This window comes from Arvicanthis niloticus, chromosome 4, assembly GCF_011762505.2.
Source record: "Arvicanthis niloticus isolate mArvNil1 chromosome 4, mArvNil1.pat.X, whole genome shotgun sequence".
NCBI lineage: Eukaryota > Metazoa > Chordata > Mammalia > Rodentia > Muridae > Arvicanthis > Arvicanthis niloticus.
The window spans coordinates 59,631,976-59,658,060 of record NC_047661.1 but is presented as its reverse complement, the minus strand read 5'-3'; the positions used below and the strand labels follow the sequence as shown (position 1 = coordinate 59,658,060).

The 26,085-nt window shown below is 38.1% G+C and overlaps 2 protein-coding genes across 2 annotated transcripts; one reads left to right on the top strand and one right to left on the bottom strand.

Annotated features, from left to right (window-relative positions):
* Positions 1-1,730: 1,730 nt before the first annotated feature.
* Positions 1,731-5,154, bottom strand: C4H4orf46 (chromosome 4 C4orf46 homolog). Its single transcript, XM_034500482.1, has 2 exons — positions 4,713-5,154; positions 1,731-3,293 (listed from the first exon to the last, which is right to left on the bottom strand). The coding sequence occupies exons 1-2, from the start codon at positions 4,890-4,892 to the stop codon at positions 3,138-3,140; spliced, it is 336 nt and encodes a 111-aa protein (XP_034356373.1). The 5' UTR covers positions 4,893-5,154; the 3' UTR covers positions 1,731-3,137.
* Positions 5,155-5,198: 44 nt separating this feature from the next.
* Positions 5,199-26,020, top strand: Etfdh (electron transfer flavoprotein dehydrogenase). The gene is made up of 13 exons (XM_034500481.2): positions 5,199-5,566; positions 9,362-9,499; positions 10,076-10,305; positions 12,011-12,092; positions 12,515-12,633; positions 14,923-15,000; positions 17,750-17,896; positions 18,960-19,100; positions 20,651-20,794; positions 22,846-23,014; positions 23,869-24,051; positions 24,531-24,752; positions 25,654-26,020. Exons 1-13 carry the CDS (start codon positions 5,533-5,535, stop codon positions 25,815-25,817), a joined length of 1,851 nt encoding a protein of 616 aa, XP_034356372.1. The 5' UTR covers positions 5,199-5,532; the 3' UTR covers positions 25,818-26,020.
* The last annotated feature ends 65 nt before the right edge of the window (positions 26,021-26,085 follow it).

Here is a 26,085-nt window from a genome sequence, read left to right as displayed (position 1 = left end):
CTGACTCAAATCATTCTATCAAGTCAAGGTTGACAGGTTACTGCAAAGTCAGTCATCACTGTCCAACCCAAAGGCTGACAGAACTCTTTTGAAGGGCCTCTACTTGGCCTTCTGTTTGGATGAGGTTCACCACTTTACCTTGAATATCATTTGCTTAATTTTTAAAAATTTACCTCAGCCTGGCATACACCTATCACAGCAGTGCTTGATAGGCAGAAGCAGGATGAGGAGTCGGTGACCAGCTGTGGCTACATACAGAATTTGAAGCTACACTGGTATATATGAGACCCTGTTTTCAAAAACAAACAAAAACAATTCATCTCAAAGGGTAGGGTTAGTAATATATACAGGTCCTTAGGTTTGATCTGTTTCACATTTGTACACACACACACGTATACGTACAAAAGGGGGCAAGAAGGTCCTTAAGCCTTATCCAAATGGGGGTGTGGGGACCAGAATCAGACTAAATATCTGAGCACCTGTAACACCACCACATGAGAATAAAATGTCAGACCTGAACTTTAACATGTCTCTCCAATCTGCTAGCTGGCCAGGTATAATACAAACAAGAATTAATAATTTGGTGTCACCAGGTATTGAGGGTTTTAAGAGATCTGAGGAAGAGTTTACCTGCACAAGTGTATGCACACCACATTCATCCTTAGTGCCCAAAGAGACCAGAAAAGTATGTCAGGTCATCTGGAACCAGAGCTACAGATGGTTGTGAGCTACCTGGTGGGTGGGGGTGTGCTAGGAACCAAATCTGGGTCCTTTTGCAAGAGCAGCAAGTGCTCTCAACCACTGAAACATCTCTCCAGCCCTGGGAAATTGTTTTATCTCAGTTTCCATGTCCTGCTCTAAGAACAGATGTCACTTTGCTCAGAGCAGAAGAGTTTATATAAAACAATGCTCACAAATTCTACCACACACATCTGTGACATGGTTCACTTCAAGTCAACAAGACTATTAAATTTTCCTCTGAAGTTTGTAATGAAATACTTGCCAAATCAAAGTTTCTCTCAGGGCAGTAGTGGCGATACCTTTAATCTCAGCTCTCAGAAGGGAGAGGCAGGTGGATCTCTGTGAGTTCAAGGTTAGCCTGGTCTACAGAGCTAGTTCCAGGACAGCCTTGTCTCAAAAAACAAAACAAAAAGAAGCATAGGTCTTTAAGAAAATGACCATCCTCAAGCTTATTCTCACAAAATAAAGCACATAATATATATAAAAGGGGATAATTTCTAATCCTAGCGCTTGGAAAGTGGTGGCAAGGTAGGAATTCAAGGTCATTTTTGGCTATGTGGCAACTTCAAGGTCAGTCTAGCCTACCTTACAAGACCGTGACTCAAAAACAAAATACTGTAAGTATGGGAAATTTCAAAATACAAATTAAGAGCCCAGGGAGTACCTGTTTAGTGTACACAAAGCCCTGGGCTCAGCCCTCAGCAAAGTTTGGAGTGGCAGGGGATACAAATCAACAACTATTTAATACCATTTAATCAAAAATTAGAAAGACTTCTGAGACAGTGGTTGTGGTGAGAAAAACAAAGGAATGGGTGAAAGAGGTAGCAACATACAGTTCCATGTGTCTAACACTTGGAGTGAGAGGACAGCCAAAAAAGAAAAACTACAAATTTAACTCTGCATGGGAAGGCACGGGAATTCTTTATATCACTCACCTTTTCTGTATGGTTGAACTATCTCATAAAGTTTTAAATAATGAGTCCAAAGAAACAAATTTACTTGTAATATTTATTTTTATACATTTTTTAATTGCAATTTTCAGAATATATAAGTATGTCTCTTACACAGAAATAAGCATTCTTTGGTACAGAAATCACACCATTTGTGTTGTGTGATCTTAAAGAAAAAAAAATCACTAACTATGACTATATCAAAACTAATCTTTGCCTATCCATTTGTCCCCTACCATAGCTCCCCAGTGAGACTTTATTAAGTTCTATTCACATCAACGCATCTACACAGACATCACATCAAAGACACGTCAAGGTCCTATATATCAAGGTAGTACATGGCTTGAAGATAGATGGCACTAAATACAGAAAACGCAGGACAGATACAGTGGAACCTTAGCATGAAGGTCAACTAATAGGAAACCCATAGAAACTGTTACATGTGAGACACTGAAAACCAACTTTAGAATTGTATAAATAACTCGCAAAGCTCCATTAAATAATACCTAGCATACAGCCATAAATTCGATAAGATAGTTCAAAGACAGCAATCGAACACATAGAACACCAACAAGAGAAATATTAACTATAAAAGCAGTTAACTATAAAAAATAAATAGAAAATAAGTATGTATTCTATAAAAGTTTTCGTTTTATGAAATAAAGACTTTTTTTAAAAATGGAGTCATAGAATGAGAAAAAAATATATTTTAAGATCATCATCAAAATTCAAAACTGTCTTGCACACCAGTAGTCCTGGCCCTCAAGAGACTAAGACAGAAGAGTGGGCTTCACAGGGAGACTGCTTCAAATTCCCATTAAAATATATATATATATACAGAGAAAGTATTTTTCCTTCAAGTCAATGAAGTTTAGATTCATACAGTTTTCTTAAAGAAACAGTCTTCATCCTAAAAAGTAAGAATCAAAAGTAGCTTTTAATTATACTCGTCTTATTCACTGACAGCGAGTGCTGTGTGACGTGGCGGTGGGTATTGGGATAAGGAAGGAAATAAAGCGCCACCACCAGTTTCAGAGTAGGTATCCTGTGGAACTGGACCACGCACCTGAAATCTTCATCAGGGGCCTTAGGAGACACACAGCTCAACTCCCAAATCAAGCATTTTTTGTCATCTTCTCACCAAACAAATAATGACCTGGTTGCAGGGCGGCATTATTATGACAATTACTGAATTACTTACTGATGGAATTAGCTTTCATACAGGAGTCTATTAAAGTTCAGAGGGCAGAAAGCATCTAAGGTAAATACTGCCACATCAGAGAAAACACATAAGCAAATAAGAGAGTCCAGTGTTCTGCTTTCACAAAGTCAAGAACACCAAGAAAAATTCCACTCAGTATAAATGTCTGGAGACAGGCAGCCCCATACATGTGGTCCGTGTGCAAATATCTTACATGTGAGTCACTAAGAGACTATAACTGCAAGTCAGTTGTCGGGTTTCAAGGAATCATAGCCTTCTTTCAGGAGGTCCCGCCACGTTTTCAGGAACCGTGCATTTTCTGTACACTTCAGGGCAAGTTCTTCCACTTGAGCTGACACCGCAGATGTGGCTTCAAGAAGTTTAGTTAATGAAAATGCCGCCTGGGATTTAATGAAAGAATCATCAAACGGGTTTGTTTGTGGTACTAGAACTCGGGACCCCCAGCACTGAGCTACACCCGGAGCCCCACACATGCTTATTGTTTTAAATTCTCATCTAACTTCATAGTTTAAATATAGCTTAAAACCTTCCATTAAATGCCCACATGTTTTTCTTTAAAAGAAATGAATTTAAACAAACAAACAAAACCCACCAACAAACTGGTTCTTTCTTGAACCCAGTCTCAGAACATGGGAGGCACATAGCTCTACCAAGCAACACTCATAGCCTCTACATTTTTTTCATTATGTAACTCTGAGGAAACATTCCTGCCATAAAAATACTAGATATGACAAGTCAGTATTTTTAACAGAAAAGACACCCAACTCAAGTATATTTCACCAAGACAACCTGGAAACCTTGACTAAGAGTGGCAGAGCCATCCAAAGGACTTTTGCTGGTAACTAAGTAAGAAAAATCCCATTCCACTATTTTCACCCATGAACACTTATTTTTGAACTATAAATAAATAAATAAAAATCAAAAGAACTGATACTCTGAGCTGAGCTGACAGAACATCTAAAATCACACACAGCTATGAAAAACTTTTAAATCAAATGTTTTTTTCAGCAAAAATATGAAATAACTTTTTTATATCATGTCAGCATTTATTGTACACATTTATTTGTAACCAGTACTGGTTTTGTTTTTTTTTTTTTTTTTGGGGGGGGGGGGGGTGTTGGTGGTGGGACCCGGACCAGTACTTCAGCCATCTCTTTTGACAAAAGAATAAAAACCTGTCACTCTGTTCTAGTTCCCAATCTTTAGTGTGGTGATTCCACAACACTCTGCAGGAAGGTTACCTGCTACATGCTTCATTCCTCTCTCCCTCTCAGGAGTCTTTATAAAGTGACACTGTGACCCTCCAACCCCCTCAGTGTTATATGTGTTGGTCAGGAAGTGATTTCTGGGAATTCGAGATTGAACAAAAACTTCACAAAATTTTTGCATTGTAGGAATCTGTCTAATCTGTCCTGTCTAATCCATCAGTAAAACCAATGGTCTTTGCTGTCAGCTGTGATTAGCCCTGGTCCACTCAAGTCCAACACAGAGAAAGTATGCGACACACAATAGCATCACCAGCTGGCCCTGGGCTGGTGGCCAACTAGAAAGGCAGGCTCGAATCCCTTAGAAAGCACCAATAGGCAGGGAGGCTATGACCGCCCAAAGTGCTCCGAGGGATGGGAGGAGGCAGAGAGAGGGGATGGGAGGAGGCAGAGAGAGGGTCAGGGTGGCGGTCCTGCGGGTGACCGCAAGCAGAAGAAGAAGGAAAGAGAGCCGAGGCTAGCCATCAACTCCAAGAACCGCAGGCGGGAGCACCCTAGCTGCAATCAGCTCCCAGCCGCAACGGCAAGACTCACGTCCCCGATCTGCAGCTCCACTTGCTCCAGCGTGTCCACCGTTGGACCGTGGCTCCGGTTCGGACCCCGCCAGCCCAAACTCACTGGCATGCTGAGGGACGACGAAGAGGCGCCTGACGACGGAGACGAGGGAGGCGGCGGCGGTGGCGAAGAAGCCCGAAACTCCTCAGAGTCAGCCATGAGGCTGAGCTGGTACCGCCCGATCGGACCAAGCAACCGAACTCAAACCAACTGCCTTTCGACCGCTCGCGCCCAAAGCTCACAGGCTCCGCCTCCTCCCACACGGAGTCCCGCCCCATTTTCTCGTTTGTCTCTGCCCTGGACCACAAGTACTTTTCATTTTTCCAGACAACCAATCAGATATCAAGCCAGGCGTCACCTCGCTCCTGCGCACACCTCCGGTCCGGATCCGGAGCTATTGGAGCTGAACACTACAACTCCCAGAATGCTAAGCGAATCATTCTACTATGCTTCTAGTACGCATGCGCACATGCGAGAGCTTGCGGGTCTCTTCCGTACACTAGGTTCCTGGATGAGGATGACTGGGAGATGGAGTCTTCTGCCTTTTCCTCGCTTGTACGTGACCCGGAAACCTTACTGGCCATCGTGTCCTCTGTGGCGCCGGCGCAAAGCAGAAGAGGGGCGGGTACGCCGCAAAGCAAGGGCGGTCGGTGGAGCCGAGAAGCTGTCAGAAGCTGAGCAGTAGGGGCTTCTTGGCAGGTGATGGCGCCCCTCGTGGCCTAGAAGTCCAGCGCCCTCCGTAAACTGCAGACCCGCCTCTCTCCGTTGTTTCTGGTCAAGTCTCCGGGTCACTTTGAACATGTTGGTGCGGCTAACCAAGCTCTCCTGCCCTGGTGAGACGAAACTCCTGGTGGGGACAGATGGAGCAAGGTGGATAAGTTGGGACAAAACAGACTGGGGCCACCACACCTGGGGTACTGCAAGCACTTCTCTCCTTGTCTGTTTTCTTAGGCTAAACTAGGGCAAAGGTCAATGCTGTCTGCGCCTGTTGGCCGACCCAGGCTTACCGACCTTGGAGTTGCCCCAGTTGGCAGAATTAACATCTAGGTTAAAGGTCATGGGAAGAGGAGAATTGTCAACACTGCCCCCTCAGTGGAGTTCCCCCAAATTCCGGTCCTAATCTTTACCCCCAAGGCTCAGGTATTGTTTGCAGCCTTATTAGGAATGGGAAAGAAAGAAAATTTGTGTGGGTTTTCACCTTGGCTCTGACCTGACTTTCATCTTTGCAGCCATAATAGTACAATCTTAATGGAAGTCTGGGCTGTCATATCGTGTTAACTTAATGTATCACCAATTATGTCTGGAGTCGGAAATTTTTCTGCATTATCCTCAGTTAACTCCAGGCGTTTCTATTATGGGTGCTTCTTAAAGCATGATAGTTTTTTGTTTTCACTGAAAAACAACTCCTAATTCAAACAGAAGTTTAGAGAATCTTGAATTCTGTTGTAACTGGCTTAATATAAATCTTTACTGAAGTTAATTTGGCTATGGGATTTTTAAACCAATATATATATGTATATATATATATATATATATATTAACATATATATAATATATAATAATAATTATATAATAAGTATATACATATATATTTGCCTATAATTATATACATATATATATATATATGCTTGTTTAAACAATATGGTTTATATTCAAACCAAGCATCTATTACACGCAGGATATGTTATGCTTTTAGAGCCATCAATGAATTAGCTGTGTCTTTTTTACAGCCTAATTTAGATGCAGCTTTGGATCCAGTCAGTGACTTTTCTTTGAATGCTAATTTGTTACATTTTCATAACTCAGTGCTACCACTAGTGGCAACAACTAAGTGTACATGAATGCGTAATGTGTATTTCTAATCGGTATTCAATGGACTCTTAACTTTGCTTCTCCACCATAACTCTTGACTCAATGCCTAAATGTTCAGATGGCTCATGAGAGATACCATGCTCGTTTAAGCAAAAGAATAAATGTTATGCTTCTTTTAATTTCTCTGGTGGAAATCAGAAGCTATGGTTCCAATTAGTAGATGTACACATAATAGAATTAAAGTTTGTCATATTCTACTCTTTCATTTTCAGAAGTAAATAACTTGTATATGGTAAACTACAGTGTATAATACTCTTTTTAAATGATGATGCTATGTTTAAACTCAAATTGAATTTGCCTATAATTATTTATAGGTATCTTTTCCCTCAATGATTTGGGGTAAATAAAGGTCTAGTCTTGGTCTTAATAAAGTATTCCAATATCATTGATTGATTGATTGATTGATTGATTGATTTTTTTTGAGACAGGGTTTCTCTGTGTGCTCCAGGCTGCCCTGGAACTGGCTCTGTAGACCAGGCTGGCATCAATCTCACAGATACCCACCCACTTGCCTCTGCCTATGCTGGGATTAAAGACATGCACCACCACTGCCAGCAATATTATAGTTTTTAGTGTGCAAATCAAGCTAGAGAAGATTTCCCTATCACTTTAAAATTAGCAAAAGAAATGTATAGTACTTACAAAACATTAGAATTTTACTCAAAATGTTTTTTCCCACTTCATTCAACCTAACACTTATTGTCTTGATGCCAGGTATTATTTGAGAAACTATTTTGTTGAAGTATTTTGAAATATTAATCATGTAAGTGGTGCTAAAAGATAAAATTAGTTTATATAAGGTTAATTTGTGTTAAAAAGATTACTTCTTTCTATTTAATTAAAAGAAAAAATTTACCATGGCCTCAGGTTCCATGACTTCAGAGATAATTTCAGATCAATTACTATTCTCAGAATTTGATAGATATTAAAAGAAACTATATGAATTTCTATTTATCTACTGTAAATAGGGAGTGTAGCTATTCCAGATGTCTCAGAAAGTTATGAGGGATATTTTGTTTGGAACAAGTTCTCATATAGCACAGGTTGGTTATGATCCGTTATGTAGCTGAAGATAACCTTGAATTTCTGATCTTCCCAGTGTGCACTACCACACCTGGTTTATGAGGTACTGGGAATCCAACTAGGCAAGCACTCTACCAACTGAGCTACATCCCCAACCAAGACATAGTATTAAAATAGAAAATTCTTAGCCATTCATTGTGTCAAAGTGTAAATTATATAGCCAAATTGAAATTCTTTGTCTTTACTATTAACTTTTTACAGTCCATTTAGAAAAGTTTCTTCATTTGTAGATGCTTCATAAGACACAGTCTAAGACCTCACTATTGTGACAGAAATTAAACAATTTCACAGGCTTCTATGTATATAACCACTGAAATTGTTAGTAAGAAGGTTCTGATCCTGTTAAGAAGCACATAATTGTTTTTGGTTTTTTTTGAAACGGAGTCTTTGTGCTATGTGTAGCCCTACCTGGGCTGGAACTCCCTGTGTTGTCCAGACTGCCCTCATAGTCACAGAGATCCCCCATCTCTGCCTCTAAGTGCTGGGATTAAAGACATCACCATGCTCATCTGAATAGTTGTAGCTCTTGTATTTCAGTCTTTGATCTACCTGTCACTGTATTCTTTATGTAACTTTTTATTTTGAACTTGCTTTAGGCTTTCAGATGAGTTGCAGAGCAATTTCAGAGTTCCCATATGTCTTTCTTAAGCTTAACATCATATATAATCATGATGAATGTCAAGACTAAGAAACTAACATTGATGAAATGTTATTACACTACAAAATTACTCAGGCTCCCATTTTTTGGTCCAGGATCTAGTCCATGTAGCTTTTAGTTAGCATACCCCGGCTATTTTAATGGGACACTTCCTCTTGTCATTTGTGACCTTGATACAAGCATTTTATTGAGTGCTTCTCAATCTAAATTTGCTTGGTGGTTTCTCATGATTTCCTGATTAGACTGTGGTGTAAGGATTTTGAAGGTATGCACCACACAGGTAAAGAATCTTTCTCATTACATCATATCAATGACAATGTGATATCAGTGTATTGCTGGTAATATTTAAATGGTATTTGATTCAAATGCCATTTGGTTCACTTAATTCAAATTATAACTACTATAAAGTTAGGTTTTTCTCTTTTAATATTCCACTTATTAGGAACTAGTAAGGACCAGTCCACTCAATAGAGGAAGAATCAAAGAATATGTATATATATACTCACAGTCTTTAGTATTATGAGTTTTTCTATAAAACTCTGCAATTACCTTTATTTTCAGCCTTTGGGAGGCAGAGGCAGGTGGATCTCTGTAGTTCAAACCCAGCATCATCTTTTTAACAAGTTCCAGGCCAGCCTGGGCTATCTAATGAGACCATATCTCAAACAAACAATCAAAAAAAAAAAGGGGGGGGGATTGAATGGAATTCATTTGACATAAAGAACAGTGTATATATTCTTTCCAAATGCCTTTCTATTTTGTGCTATTTAATGAGTAACTATCCCCCTGCATTCAACTTCTAAGTCATTCATTTTATTACACTATCTCTTACTCGGTTTAAGATTTGAAATTTTGCTTCATGAGCAAAAGTTAGCTATATCACTTATATAAGAAAAAGCATATTCCATTTTGATTTGTGTCAGTTATTAAGAATATTCATTCAGCTTAGAGAGTTTTCAGTATACAACAGATGGAAACTATTTTTTTAAAACATACTGTTCCTCATTTTATGCAGCGTATCAGTGGTTTCATGCCTTAAAAATTAAGAAGTGCCTACCTCTATGTGCTCCAAGATGCTCTTCAACATCTGCTGTACCTCAAATTACCACTCACTACACTGTTTATCCCCGGGAAAAAGACAAAAGATGGGAAGGTAGGTGATAATTTTCATAAAATTCTTGAGACTTTCCTAGAGACTTTTATTTTATCTTGTTGGTATTAATATTTTATTTTTCATGATAATTGAAAAGCATCCAATATATATCAAATGTGTGACATATTACAGTTTAGTTAAGTAAAAACTTTTTGCTGTTGTTCATTTATTTCTTTTAGAACAGGATTTCTTGTAGTGGCCTGACCTTGAACTTCTGAATGTAACACGATGACCTTGAACTCCTGATTCTCTTGCTGTTACCACTCAGTTGTTATGATTATAAGTGTGTACCACCATGTCTACTAAATTTATAATAATGGATTTCAAAGCCAAAAGTCTGTTCATGGGAACCAAAATAAGATACATACTGAAACAGAACCTAAGAAAACCTGAAACTCATCAAATTATATACTTACTGTAATTATGATGCATAGTCCAGAGAGAATGTCTATAAATTATACTCTAAAGCATAGCGAACACACTAAAATACAACTTGAATTATCCTAAACCAGCATATGACTTATGTGGTTATGAGGTCATATTAATTCCTTTATCTTTACCATGTTTTCCTCCCAGGAGTGAATATGGAGAGATTTGCAGAAGAAGCAGATGTGGTAATAGTTGGTGCCGGCCCAGCAGGGCTCTCTGCAGCTATTCGACTAAAGCAGCTGGCTGCTGAACAGGAAAAGGACATCCGTGTGTGTCTGGTGGAGAAAGCTGCTCAAATAGGAGCTCACACACTCTCAGGGGCTTGCCTTGATCCAGCTGCTTTTAAAGAGCTCTTCCCAGACTGGAAGGAGAAGGGGGTAAGACAAGTTGATTCTTACACAAGGTCTCCTCTATGCTGTCTCTACTTTCAAATTAGTAAAATAAAGAAAACCCTTTTCATGTAAATCTCAATTGTTAGGTATTAAATATATATATTTAAGTATTTTTTTTTAATTTAAAAAGAACCAAAGAAAAGGAGCCTGGGGCTGTAGCTAAGTGATATAACATGTATGGCAAGACCTGGGTTCAGTTCCCAGCACCACATACAAATGAACAATAGCTGGAAAGCTAAATGTAGTTGAATGTTCTTGTACTCCTACCATGGAGGAAGCAGATGCAGGAGGATGATGAACTCAAGGCCAGCCTGGCTATATAGCAAGACCCAATCTAAAATGAGAAAGAAGTAACAGAATTATAACTTGACGTAGTAACCAAATCAAAAGTATCTAAAAACCAAAGAGGAAAGTCTAATTTTCTTTCTTTTTAAAATGTATTTTAGATTTTTATTTTATACATATGAGTATTTGCCTGCATATAAATGTGTACATCATGAATATGCCTGCTGCCCACAGAGGTTAGGAGAGGGATTGCATCTCCTTGGAACTTGAGTTACAGATAGTTGTGGGTGCTAGGACTTGAGCTCCGTTCCTCTATAAGAGCTAATGCTCTTAACCACTGAGCCAACTCCTGAAATCTGTTTTCTAAAGAAATAATTAATGTGGTTTCTTCTAATCTCAGCAGAAAAGGCTACAAGTATGGCATACAGAAGACTTAATGTTAGGTTTCATTGCTTTCAAAATTAATTTGAAATTGGTTAAAATCTTAGTTTCAACTTTTTCTTTCATAGGATATATATTTGTCTTACATCCAAAGTTAGAATATTTGTAAATACCCTTAATAAAGGTCAAATAAGTATATAAACGTTATTTGCACTCATTTTATGGAATAAACTCTAATCAGAAACTTTCCTTTGTGCTCTCTTTCCTAAAATAGCATGCTTTAAAAAAAAATACCAAAAACACTAAAAAAAATGGAATTAATTCTGTCTTGAGTATATCAGAACCCGGTATCATTAGATTGGCACATCAGCTCTAGTGTCAAAGCCCTTTGTTGCCTTGAGACCCTCACACCCACAGCTGTCAGTTCAGAATACATGTTGATTGTCTTTACCCCAAAAAGGACAACCTTGCTAATTTTTTTCTTCCAACAGGCAGGGAATTTTAACTTGGAGCAGACAACTAGGCCCACAGAGACAGGGAAACATTATGTACACAGTTCAAACATGTTTCAAGGGCCTCTCAAAAAGAGGTTGCTAGGACAAAACTATCAAGAGCTATGGGTTAGCTTTTAAGATTTCCATCTTAGGACAAGAGAGATTGCTCCGTGGTTAAGAGCACTGGATTCTTTTCCAGAGGAGCAAAGTTCAATTCTCAGCACCCATATGGCAGCTCACTGTAACTCCAAAGCCACCTCCTGGCCTCTGTGGGCCCCAGGCACATACACGGTACACAGCTATATGTGCAGGCAAGCCACCCTTACATGTTTTTAAGGGAAAAAAGATTTCTGTTTCCAACAGACATAAGAAAAAAATTTAGTTACAAGGTTTTCAAAGAAAAGGCTGAAAGAACAGTGAAAGGGGAGGAGTTCCTTTTCTCCTCTCTGTGTAAGTTTAGGAGGGTTTTAAATGTATACTCGGCCTACAAATACAACTGAAAATGTCTTCCTCTTCTCGTTTGTTCCTAGGCTCCACTTAACACTCCTGTAACAGAAGACAGGTTTGCGATTTTAACAGAGAAACACAGAATTCCTGTGCCAATTCTTCCAGGTAGGGTATGGCATAGTCGTAAGAGCATGGGCTTGCACAGCTGGAAGAAGCTGCATTTCAGTGAGAAAAAACCCTCCTCTGCAGATGAGAAAACAGAAGCCCAGGATTGTGAAGGACTTGCCCAGAGATAGTTAGGTAATGAGAAAGCGAGACTAGGATGCAGTTCTTTTGTCTTCTAATCTAACAGAGCCTTGAAAACCAGCCAGGAATTTTTAATTTCGGGTTCTATATTGATTTTATTTTAATAAACTAGAACTTTAACAAAACTTTTTAAACAGATAATGTCATTATAGCCAAGAAGATAATGTGTGTATTTATGCAGCAGTTTACACTGGTTAGGTTTTTTTTTAATTAGGTATATTAGATTATCAAAGTACCTTAGCAATATAATGTCAGATTTTAAATTACATAAACAATTGCAGGTCTTCCAATGAACAATCATGGCAATTACATTGTACGCCTAGGACATCTAGTGAGCTGGATGGGAGAGCAGGCGGAGGCTCTTGGAGTTGAAGTGTACCCTGGATATGCTGCTGCTGAGGTCTGTATAGTTATAATTTGGTTTTTTAACATTTATTGGAAACAAACTCTGTTTCTTACAAAGTAAACTAATAATTTTACAAAGGTAAATTATTTAGAGAAATCTTAGGATTTTAGAATTGCAGGATTGGGGAAAATACTAAAAATGCTAATCCAAAGAGGAGTTGGATTTCTTCCCTTGCCCCTGTCGTGTGATTGAACGCCATGGGGAGATGAACTCCGTCTGTGGACTCCTGGTCATCTTTTCATTTGTTCAGTGGAAACCATCTGCTGTGTGTGCTTTGCAGAACAAGTCTGTGCCCTCTTCCACAGACACTCTTCTTCTGTCTTCCACTCTTCCCACCTTTCCTCACCAGGGTTTTGTTCCCAGGCTAATATTCTCATCTCTTTGAACCACCATGCTGTGTAATTTGATTGCCCTCAATATTGTTGCCCTCCACTAAACACAGTCTTTTCCCTTTTTAAAAGTAGTACCTTGAAGGAAAACTAGTTCAACTTTTGTAGATTATTCTTCATTCTAAAAACTTCTTCTGTTAGTTTCCACAAAACAATAGTTTTTGGCAACCATTTCAAACTGTTGACCCTGAAAAATTAAATTTGAAAATCCAAAAGAATCTTTATATTGTAAAAAAAATTGTTTAAATCAATTAAATATTCAATGAGCAATAAACCAAAAATACCACTATTTTTACAGGCTAAAAAAGAAATATCCTTTTAAATAGCCAGACATCTGGGCATAATGGCATGCCTTTAATCCCAGCACTCACGAGGCAGAGACAGGCATATTACAATGAATTTGAGGCCAGCCTGGTCTACATTAGGCTAGCCAGGCCTATATAATTAGACCCTGTCTCTGTAACAGAAAGGAGAGGGCTGGAAGGATGAAGCAGTTAAAAGCACTGGCTGCTTCTCCAGAGGATCCAGATGTAGTTCCCAGCAGCTACACACCAGCATACACAACTGTCTTTAGTCCAGATCTGCCGCCACCCTCTTCTGGCCTCTGAAGGCATAGCATGTATATTCAGGCAAAACATAAAATAAAACATACACATAAAAAATTTTTGAAGAAATTTGACTGGAAGAAATAATGAAAGAAAAATGAGGGGTAAGAAGAAATTCTTTTATCTTTGTGTCAGAGAAAATTCAATTTTTTTTATAAATCAAAGCCAAGTAAAAGACATAGGTTCTTGCTGCTAAAAATTTCTTTTTCCCCAACCCATACATAAGCATTTGGGTTTGTAGACCTCAGTGTGCGATTTCGCATTGCTTCTTTGTTAAACATTCTTGCTGAGGTTCCGTGTCAGAGTCACAGGTGGGCAACTTATTAAGTAGGTGCTGAACTTGGTATCTCCTTTTGTGTGTACGTACTAATTTGTCTCTAACACAGTTTTATTCACTTCTTTCCTGATTGTCGTTAGCTGTAGCAATAGTTAGTTATATTACTTTGGCTCCCAGCGGGTCACACTCCCAGCCACCCACTCAGGAGCTCTTTGAGTTTTCGAATGAAAGACACACAAACACGTACACACACCCCAGTTAATTTTTTACATGCTCAAAGGCTGGACACTCCTAAACTTTGTCCTGCTAGCAAAAGTTCTCCCCCAGTACCCCTGAGACTCCTAAACCTTCCCTGTTAGCCCTCGCCAAATCCGAGAAGGCCACCTACCTGAATTCTTACATACCTGGTTGAATTTCGCTCTTGCAGCTCTTATGTCCCATCCTCTCCCAAACCCAAGTCCTGGTGATTCTCTCCTCCTTCCTCTCTTCCCATTCCTAGCCCACAAAAATACAAAGGTTCCACCTCAGTCTACTTGCCCAGCCATTAGCTGTTGGCTCTTTAGTGATTGATCAAAAAACAGTTGGGGAAAGGGCCTTCAGTGTTTGGAGATGCGGATTCCCAGTTTTGGGGGCTGGATTAATTCAAAGCATTAGAACCAATCCCCAACAGTTATCAGGCTTTATTGTTTGGTTTAGTGCTCTGAGCCAGACCTCAGTTCCCTTTTCCCCACTTCTCCATTGCTACTATCCTTGGGTCAGTATCCACCTTCTAACCTTCCTACAGTCTCATGTGACTCCAGGGTGCATTTTGTACTTTGGCTATCCAGAGAACATTTTCCTCTAGAGGAAACAAATGACGGTGTCAGAATAGTACAGTTTCTCATCTTCATGATTATGCTTTTTATTTCCCCCACCTCCTTCTTGCTTCAAAAATAAACTGTAATCATCATTTCAAATACATCAAAGTTAATATGAATCTGAGATAATAATAAATTTGCTTTTATCATTTTAGGTCCTATATCATGAAGATGGTAGTGTAAAAGGAATTGCCACTAATGATGTAGGAATACAAAAGGATGGTGCACCAAAGGTATACCTTTTAATAGTTACGTGCTGAACAGGAGCGAGCAGGGCATGCCATACATCTGCAGTCCTAATACTTGAGAGGCTGAGACTGAGGTTCCAGGCCAGCCTAAGCTACCTGTATACAGGATCCTTTCTCAACGAAAGAACAAACTCAAGCTCGATATTTAGGTCTTCCTATAAGCTGCACAATATGTGGGTTTTAGAGTATAATTAAGAATAGTGGTGGTTTTTACAGTTGTTTAAAAGAACAGAGGCAAGTTTGAGCTCAACACAAATATAACATGTTTAAGAATAATTTTTAAAGCATGAAAGGTTTGATTTCATTCACATAATGAGAGACTTAGTAAGTTGTTGCAACTAGTTCAGTCACCTGCATTGGTATGCCTACAGTTTCATTCACTCTATAACAGCAGCAATCTTTCTGGAAATTTACAACTGTTCTCCTTCCTCTCATTCACAGCGTCAGTCTGACAATGTGAACATAGATGCATGTTAGCTGCAGCTGCTACTGTGTAGAGTACATACAACAAAACCTTGCTCAGACTCATAGGAGTCACTACTTAGATCAGTAATTAACGTATAAACTTAACAGGCATGCTAGAACTAGGCATGGTAGCACATACCTGTTATTCTACTATTTGGGAGGCTGAGGCAGAGGGATCACTGTGAGACCAGCCTGGGATATGGATGAGACTCTGGTTAAAAATTTTTAAAAAAAGGAAGAAAAGAAAACCAAGATTTAAAAAGAATGTTTTATGTAAGCCTAAATAGATTGGAGCTGCAAAAGAAAAGAATTATAGAGCTCTCACTCCCGGGTTCTTTTCCTATCATAAAGAATAAATGCAAATTCCTGTCACAATACATTGTCTGTCTGTCTGTGCTTATTACCTGATCTCCCAACTACAAGCTCAGTTTCTTGAGGACAGAAGTAACAGTTACCCTAGACCTGGTGACTGCATATTGATTAACCCCTTTCTCCTATTCCTGAACAAAACTAGAAATCTGGTCTCCTCCAGCATGTTGTTCTGCTTAGAAAGCCAGTGGCAGAGGCACACAGGCCATGGCATGCTGCTTTCCTGTGCAGTTATTATTTTGTATACATTATGACAACTTAGTTACAAATTTGTTAGAAAACTTACATATAACAGATTGTAGCATTACAACATCACAACAAGGAGATCACACAAATCACCAATTTTTTTTGGTTCTCATTAAAATGTTTTCATGTTCTGTTCCTTGTATTTGTAAAAATACACATGTATCTATCTACATAAATACAATGTATAAAAGAAGCCAGGCATAGTTGTACATACCTATAGTCAGGAGGATAAGCTGGTACCCAGTGTTCAAAACTAGCCTGGTCAACATACTGAAAAGCCGTGTGAGAGAAAAAAACCCTAAAACATCATAAAAGAATGTGATGGGATCTTCTGCTCCATGTTTGCCACAGGGAAAGCAGAGCTTGTTTCTGCTCTACTCCACTCGCTTTCTATCCTGCTCTAGCTTGGTTTTCACCTGTGACATTTTGAAGCAGCTCCAGTTTTTTAGTCTGGTGGTCAACTCTGTCTTCTCTACTTGACCTCTTGGTATATGCTAACCTGTGATATGATATATATGACACAACTAAACACCCCTGAAAAAAAAAAGCAAGTTACCAATCAAAGTGAAAGATGAGCCAGTTCTCTTAGTGTCCTTAGTACTGAGGTAGTTCTAACTATTGAGACTGAAGAATTCACTCACCGGCTCTGGGTTCACTGTTAGCTTGGCAATCACAGTAAGACAGAAACAAAAACTTAGGTAATCTATTTGACCATTAAAAATGAATGCTTCATTTCTGGTACAATGTATATAATATACATACACTTATGATGTGTAAACCACTATGAAGCATTATAAACCTATTATATAAATACATCTGTATACACATAAGTAGAAAAACATCAAGAAAATACATTTATAATGGATTTTCTTAATTATTGCTCTTAAGTAATTGTCATGTGCCAGATGTTAAATGCAGTTAGAAAAAAGTCTCTAATTGTAGCCCATTTGTGTTTTATTTTGAGACACAGTCTCTTCAGTGTGGCCTAAGCGTATCTCAAATTTACAGTCCTCCTGCCTTGGTCTCTTAAAGTCTGGGATTACCGAAGTATGCACCATGCTTAGAATTTATATACATACATGCACGCATACATGCATGCACATATACATACATACATACATATGATTACTTTTTTAGTGAGAGGAAAAATGTGTTTTATAATACTATATGTTGAATAATAGGGAAAAGTAAAACAAGTAGATGCAGAGTGTGTTGAATGCAGCCTGCTTATGCTTAAAAGGCTATAACTAGGCTGGTGAGATGGAATAGCAGTTAAGGGCAGTGGCTGTTTGCTCTTCCAGAGGTCCTGAGCTCAATTCCCAGAACCATTATATGGTGATCTGAAGCCCTCTTCTGACATGCAGGTGTACATGCAGACAGCACTCCCATTTAAAAAAAAAAAAAGAATATAACTAGATTCTGTATGGTATTTAATTCATATTTTCTTTTTATGACTCATAAAAAACCTACTGCCTTTGCTTCTGATGAAAAAGCAAACTCAGGAATGTACGGAGATGGGAAATTTAGATTCTGCTTATAATAGATAGTCCTGATAGTTTTCCTTCCAGTACATAGGCCTACCATGTCTTGTGTACCTAAATCATTGTTTACCTTATTTTATCAAATACTGTTTTAAAATGTTTTTGCTTTTCAGACAACATTTGAGAGAGGACTGGAATTGCATGCCAAAGTCACAGTCTTTGCAGAAGGTTGCCATGGACACCTAGCCAAACAGCTTTATAAGAAGTTTGATTTGAGGGCCAGCTGTGACGCCCAGACTTATGGAATTGGTTTGAAGGAGGTATCCTGGTTTGCTTGTACAATTTTAATCTTAAATGATGGAATTTAATTTGTATTATCATGTAGTTTATAATGCTGATTTAATTTTACACTTCAACTTTTTCATTAATTTAAACTGTTTCTTATAACTAAAACTAAACAGGTCAAATGATTGTCTAAATTATGTCTATAGTAACTCATAAACTTGAAAATGTTTGATCCTTAATATTTTTCATAACCTGCCCTTCTATGACTGTCTCATGTGCTTCTTGTAGAATAGCCACATCCTACAAAGATTTATTCAAAATTATGTGAAAACATTTCAGGAAATACATTGTATATTGATCTATAATTTAGTAAAGTTAAATGTATATTTTCTTAATTTATTCTGTACCCTATTAACCCTTTAAACTTGTTCATTTTGTTTTACAGTGCTAGGGATTAAACTCAGGACCTGGAATATGTTAGGCAAACATTCTACCACTGAGCTACATCCCAAGCTAGTTTAAGCATTTCAAGACATCTTCCTGCCTGACTCCCAAAGGCTTGCACCACCATGACCAGCATATGTGTATATATTTTAAAGGGTTTGGGATGTCATAGAATGCTTGCCTAAAATGTATGAGGGCCTGATTTCAATCTACAAAATAAAATAAGCACTACAAAATAAGTAAATAAATAAACAACTTCACTATTTTGTGAATGAAAGCTTGCAATGAACAATGATCTTATTGTAAGATGACTGAAGTAAGAAAGATAAACAGATCTGAATTTTGCTACTCCATTGATTTCCCCACTCCCACAACAGTGAGCATGCTTAAGTAGCCAGTACTACAGAAAATTTTCAATAATCTTTTCTATACTCTCACAAAAGAAATTCTTAATTTGAAGTACTAATGGGTTCATAACTTTTGTGGCCCATTTCTTTATGTTGGCTTAACATGCAATCATTTGATTATAATACTTTCTGATATACAGAAAAAATTTTGTGCTGCTTTCATGTAATTAATATTACATAATATTACATGATATATAATATTAATGTAATTAATACTATAAGGTTTCATGGCCTTTTTTGTTTTTAGTTATGGATTATTGATGAAAAGAAGTGGAAACCTGGGAGAGTAGATCACACTGTTGGTTGGCCCTTGGACAGACATACTTATGGAGGCTCTTTCCTTTATCATTTAAATGAAGGCGAACCTCTAGTAGCTGTTGGTTTTGTGGTAAGTTATCTTCCATTGGAAAAGATTTTACTAGAGATACAGAGTGATGAGTGTGAAAAATAAGGTTTTACAGCTGGAGAATACTTTTCCATTAGAAAGCTGACTTTTGAACTTATCAGTTTGTTAAAATCTCTATGGCTACTGTAGATAATTCATCAACTTAGCTGTAATACTAGTACACTCTAGGCACTGTTCTAGAAGCTTTGCAGAGATTGGTTACTCAATTTTGTAGCCATCCTGAGCTATGAAGCATGTCCTTTTTTGGGGGGGTGGGGGTTTGGTTTTTTGAGACAGGAAGCATGTCCTTAATGTGAGCAAATTAAATAATCTATCCAAATGTCACAGTAACTCCTTGTCTTAGTTACTGTTCTGTTGCTGTGAAAAGAAACCATGACCAAAGCCACTCTTATAAAAGAAAGCATTTAATTGGAGGCTTCCTTACAGTCCGTGATCAATGGTGCTAGAACAGTAGCTGAGAGCTTGCACCCTAAGCTGAAACCAGAGGGAGAGACTGGGCCTGGTCTAGTCTTTTAATTTTAACATCACCAAACCTATCTCCAGTTGCAACCCTCCTCCAACAAAGCCACCTCCTAATCCTTTCCAAACTGTTCAACTAACTGGGAACAAAGCATTCAAATATATGAACCTGAAGGGACCATCTTCATTCAAACCACCACAATGATGGAGGTGGGATTCATGCCTGATGCTGACTTTGGAGCGCACTTCAACTATGGCTGCTGCTGCTACGAAAAATAAAATTGGCCCACAGTCTGAACCTACTATTTGAAAACAGAACAAACCACAAATTCATCTTCTATTGCTATAGCAATAAATTAATATCTTAAAACATTTTGAACAATGCAGACTATCAAGTTTCTACATCTTATAGCTGACAGCAACATCAAGGTTTAGTGTCATACTTTTACATGATACATCATTAAATTTATGCACTCAGTACATAATTTAACACCATTAGTTAAGGTTTGCTGGGTCACCGTGTAGTAGTTACACCCTAGTGACTCAGTCTCATGAAAAGAAGAAGATGTAGCTATTAATTTCAGCAGTGATACTGCTATAAAAGCTGTACTTCCTCCCACTGTTTCTTCTGAATACATCACTTAAACTCTGCCCTAGTAGTACTATAACTTACTCTCTTTGTTGTTTTTGTTTTTGTTTTTTTTTTTAAGACAAACCTGGAACTCTCTGTAGACCAGGCTGGCCTCCAACTAAGATCCACTTGCCTCTGCTTCCCAAGTCCTAGGATTAAAGGTGTGCACCACCACTGCCTGGCCTGGACAATCTTACTTGTAGAGTTGTTATCGATAAATAAGTAATGTAATCACAGCTCCATTTGTAGATACCTAGTTACAAATGGGTTTGAGAGTCATTGGTTTTCATAATTTGAACATTGATTTCCAAAGCACAATGGTTTCTTGATGTCTTCTCAATTTTTAAAGTTTTCATAGTTATAAACGTATATTATCCTTTTGTTTACTTTCTTACCCTCAGTGTAGAGTTTATCTCTGCTTTAATTTTGGTTTTGGTTTAAGGTTGGCCTAGACTATCAGAATCCATACCTGAGTCCATTCCGAGAGTTCCAGAGGTGGAAGCATCACCCCAGCATCCGACCAACCCTGGAAGGTGGGCAGAGGATAGCCTATGGAGCCAGAGCGCTCAATGAAGGCGGCTTGCAGGTAGCTTTCAGCACTTATTCTCAAGTTTTATTTTGTAACTTAAATAACCAATTAAGAGCATAATTTTTATTTCATGGGAAAAAAATTTAAGGAGTTTAACAAAATACTTATACAATTATCCATAAGCACCGTAATTACAGTATACCATGAATTTAGTTTCAAGAATATATTGAAAGCTGGGGAGATGGCCCAATGTTAAGAGTACTTGTTCTTGCAGAGGACTCAGGTTCAATTCCCAGCATCCACAAGACAGCTCATAATGTCCACAACTCCAGTTCCAGGGCATCTGACACTTGCTTCTGATCTCAGACACCAGGCCCATACATGGTACATAGGCATACAGCTAAACACTCATATACATAAAAGGGAAACAAAAAAGAATATATTGATTTGATTGGGTTTGGTGATACATGCCTTTAACCTCAGCACTTGGTTGTCTGAGGCAGGTGGTTTTCTTGAGTTTAAAGCCAGACAAGAATTCATAAGTGAGACCCTGTCTACAAAATATATATGTATATTTCTAGATATATATTCATGGGCCTTTTGTTTACTTTTTTACTAGAAAACAAAAAAAAATGTGATTAATGCTATTTCCTTCATTATTTTACATACACCAGGAAACTGAAAAGGAAATTTATCTTTCAAAAATGATTTATTCCAACTAAGTCTTTCAGGTAGCCTGTTAGGATTCTACCACTAGTTATTCTGTGTTAGTATACATTCAAAATAAATATTTTAAAATGATTATTTTGTTGAGTATATGTTAAATGATAAAATAATAACTAAGGGGCCAGATAAAAGCTGTTAGTAGTTATGAAAAGTATCAGTTGACAGGTAAGGTCATCTGAAAAGCAGCTCTTAACGTTAGACCAAATGACCTGTGACCTGGAAGAAGACAGCATCTCTGCTTTCAAGATCGCATTTAAAAATGAGCCCTTCTGCCTCTAATAGTCTAGATTATCAAACTATATTAGAAACTGGTGTTTAGTTTTCTTTAATCTATTAGAAAAGTAACAGAGGGCACTTTAAAATAAAGCTTTGAAGACACTGTTACTGTAACAATAATTCACAAAGTTAAGGGAAGTCAATATGGTATTGCTATAAACAGGGTCATCCAGATGTGTGTGCGAGTGCACATGCATACATGCACGAGGTCAGAGGACAACTAATGGGAGTCAGTTCACTCCTTCCAGTCTGTGGATTCTGAGGATTGAACTCAGTCATCGAGCCCAACAGCAAGCTTTACCACTAAACTACCTCAGCAACCCAGGCATGATTTTTTTCTGATTCCTTCTGCACTCAGGTTTTGCTCCTTGCTCTAGAATTCTACCCTTGGTGGGAACTGTGACCACAAAGGCTTCCCCATGCCTCATTTGCAGCTGATGGCAAGTTTTGTGTCTCAATCCTCCAAACTATAGCCTCCATCACCTTCTCTACAAAGGCCTGTCTATAGCTGAACTTAGCCCCTAGAGAAGAAAAAGTGAAAATGAACGAAGACCAACCCTGGAGTGCGTGTTCCCATGCAGTCCTTATTTTGGTTCCTGCTCCTTAGGCAATATACCACTGTTGGCTAACTGAAAACACCAGTACCTTTCTTACAGTGGTTGCTTTCTCAGAAATTGAAAGTTCTGTGTGCTTAGAGTAGCACCTAAACATTGTAATGCCATTAGAGTATATTCTTCACTCGACATATCAGACTAAAATAAAGATACAGAATCATTTCCCAAAATACATGTAAAGGAAGTTACAGTTTTCACCCAAACTTAGGAAATATTTGACTGTGACAGATAAACATAAACAAAAGCATGTTATTTTAAATACAGTTTTGATAATTCTGTCCCATAGAGGTCAGGCATAGGATAGGAAGAAAAGAAGCAGAAAACTGGCCGTCGTCCTAGCCCTCCATGCCCTGGCTGTGCTTCCTTTCCTTGCTGCACTCCTCCTCCTCACGTGCTTATTCTTCTTGGCCTGCAGTTTTAGGTTTGGAGTACTTCTGTTTGTTTTGACTCATTTGAGCTGACAAATGTATTATTCTGAATCTTCTTTTTCAGTCCATACCAAAACTCACTTTTCCTGGTGGCTTACTAATTGGTTGTAGTCCTGGTTTCATGAATGTTCCCAAGATCAAAGGTACCCACACAGCAATGAAAAGTGGAAGCTTGGCAGCAGAATCCATTTTTAAGCAACTAACTAGTGAAAATCTCCAGTCAAATACGACAGGTGAGAAATTCCTATATGAAAGAACTACTAAGACAGTCAAATTTTTTTTCTAAAGATTTATTTAGATACTTTATATGAGTACACTATAGCTGTGCAAGTCAGTTAAGAACCACTTGCTCCCCTTAAAGATTAAATGCACTATACTACACTTGCCCAGTGTTCATGAAGCATTAGATTTAATCCCTACCATCTGTACCCCATCCCCCAAAAGATGGATTTCTTAGTTGCACTCTTAACAAAGTAGGTAACTTTAAACAAGTATTTCTTTACAAGTTCTGCAGCAGGGGGTTCAAAATCAAGGAGCATGCTCTGTGAAGTTTCTATTTCCCATACCCATCTCAGCTTGATTTATACATTCTTTCCTCCATTCTCTGCCTGTCTTCACCTCACCATCACCTGTCCGTCCCTTGTAAAGTGGACATGTCTAATAGATTAGGGACCCACTCTATTCCACAAGACCCCAATTATGTCTGTAACCATCCTGTCATAGTCAAGTACAAGGGGTGAGTCCATTGGGACCTCAAAAGAGAATTCTTTCTGGGACACAATTCCACTCACAATAAAAGTTAGTGATAGCTTTATTTTTAAAGCACGTTTATACATAAGCCTGAACTTGTATTAAGTTCCCGTTTTCAAACCAATTTTTTATGCTTCTAGTATAAAGCTTAAGGTGTACTTGCCTACTCTGCACAAAGCCCCAGTGCCAGCCAAAGGCAGACATATCAAGCCCCCCCCCACACACATACCTTTCTTGAAAATGACATTTATGTGATTCTACATGGGTCCACATGACCATGTTTTTAAAACTTAGCCTCACCATCTGCTTCACTTAGTATTTTTTTTTTCCATAAAAGGACTCCATGTAACTGAGTATGAGGACAATTTGAAGCAATCCTGGGTATGGAAAGAGCTATATGCTGTTCGAAATATAAGGCCATCCTGCCATGGGATACTGGGAGTATATGGAGGGATGATTTACACTGGAATATTTTACTGGATATTTAGAGGAATGGAGCCCTGGACTCTAAAACATAAAGGTAATTCAAATATACTAAATGCTAGTATTGATCTTAAGTACCTGCATATGGAAAAATATGTGAGGTACACTTATTAATAACCTTGTTATAGGGGCTTCTTTTCCCTTTTTGGTAGAAGGGGAACTCAGGCCACATGGCTGCTCACTAGCAAACACTTTCAGTAAGTTCATCTCCCCCTTTAACATTTTAAACTTGCTTGTCATGGTAGATATGGTTCTGTTTGGGTATTGGGGCGAGGGGTATTTTGAGGCAGGCCAGGCATGGGGAGGTAAAGGCAAGACAGTTAAGTTCAGGGTAGTCTGGACTACATAACAAGATTGTCTGATTGGTGGACTAAGAATGAAGTTCAATGATAAAACACTTTTAGTGTGAGCTGCCTAAATCACCAATTTAAAAAAAAAAAAAAAAAAAAAAAAAAAAAAGGTGAGTCCTGGAAAATTATGTTACTTTATTAAACATCTTCCTCAAAATTGCTCAAGGCTCAGACTCTGATCAACTCAAACCAGCCAAGGACTGCACACCCATTGAGTATCCAAAACCTGATGGACAGATCAGTTTTGACCTCTTATCCTCTGTGGCTCTGAGTGGTACTAACCATGAACATGACCAGCCTGCACATTTAACCTTGAAGGATGACAGCATACCTGTTAATAGAAATCTGTCAATATATGATGGGCCCGAGCAGCGATTCTGCCCTGCAGGTGAGTAACAATTTCTCTCTGTTCCTTAACGTTTAAGTTTCCCAGTTCAAGATGCCCCCTTTGCATTGCAAAGAGACCACACACACACACACACACACACACACACCCTTAATGAAACTCTTTTTCTTGAATGTCCTGAGTAACAGTGATAAAATAGTAGGGGTTTTGCTTATGTCTACTTTGGATGACCCATCTCCAAACTGCTTTCATGTCTACCCTCAGACAAACAAACTATAGAAAATAAATTCCTGTTCTTTGGTCTTTTTAAAAGCTGTTCTGAGATGGTTTATGTGTACATGTATAGATATTATGACCACAGAGTTCAACATGACTAACACTAAACTAAATTCATCACAAGTACTGAATGCCTTAAGCGCTAAGAGCTTTCAGTTAAAGTTCGTGAGAACAAGAACTAAATAATATGGTAGAATAAACAGTACCCGGTATATGAAAATTACTGTATGCTCAAGTGCAATTAGAAGGTAAATAAAACTATTCAAGAATAGACCCTATCTTGACTTTTAAAAGTTACAGTGCACTGTTAACTGTCAGGACTGGAGCCAGTGTTTGTTAACTAACCCAGAGAATACTGCTGTACTTCTTTTGTGTGATTAGTTTATACTAATAGCATCAACAATACACCAGGATCAGATAGCCTCAAAGATTTAGTTCTAAAGTCTTAATTTCCACTTTTTCATTATTTGCCTTTTGTTGCATAGCTAAATATATCTATTATATAAATATATATATTTTACAGTTTATGAATTTGTTCTCAAAGGTTTAGTTCTAAGATTTTAATTTCTACTCACTTTTTCATTATTTGCCATTTGTTCTAAGATTTTAATTTCTACTCACTTTTTCATTATTTGCCATTTGATACACATGTATAATTTTTTTACAGGAGTTTATGAATTTGTTCCTTTGGAACAAGGTGATGGATTTCGATTACAGATAAATGCTCAGAACTGTGTGCATTGTAAAACATGTGATATCAAAGACCCAAGTCAAAATATCAACTGGGTGGTCCCAGAAGGAGGAGGAGGACCTGCTTACAATGGCATGTAAAGCACAAGTGCCTTCATTTACTGGCATATTTGATAGCCAGTCTCTATAAACTGTAAATGTATGCCAAACTAACTTCCTATATGTTTAGATAACTTCTGAACAAGTGTCCTTCAAACATTATTGAAGTAAAAAACTCTCTATCTAAAATTGTCCCACAAAATCATGAAATATTTGTCATAAATAAAACTTTATAAATAAATGGAGCATCTACTTACCTTTCAAGTCCTTCCAGTACCAACAGCAACTTGTACTACTAGGCTTCTGCAAT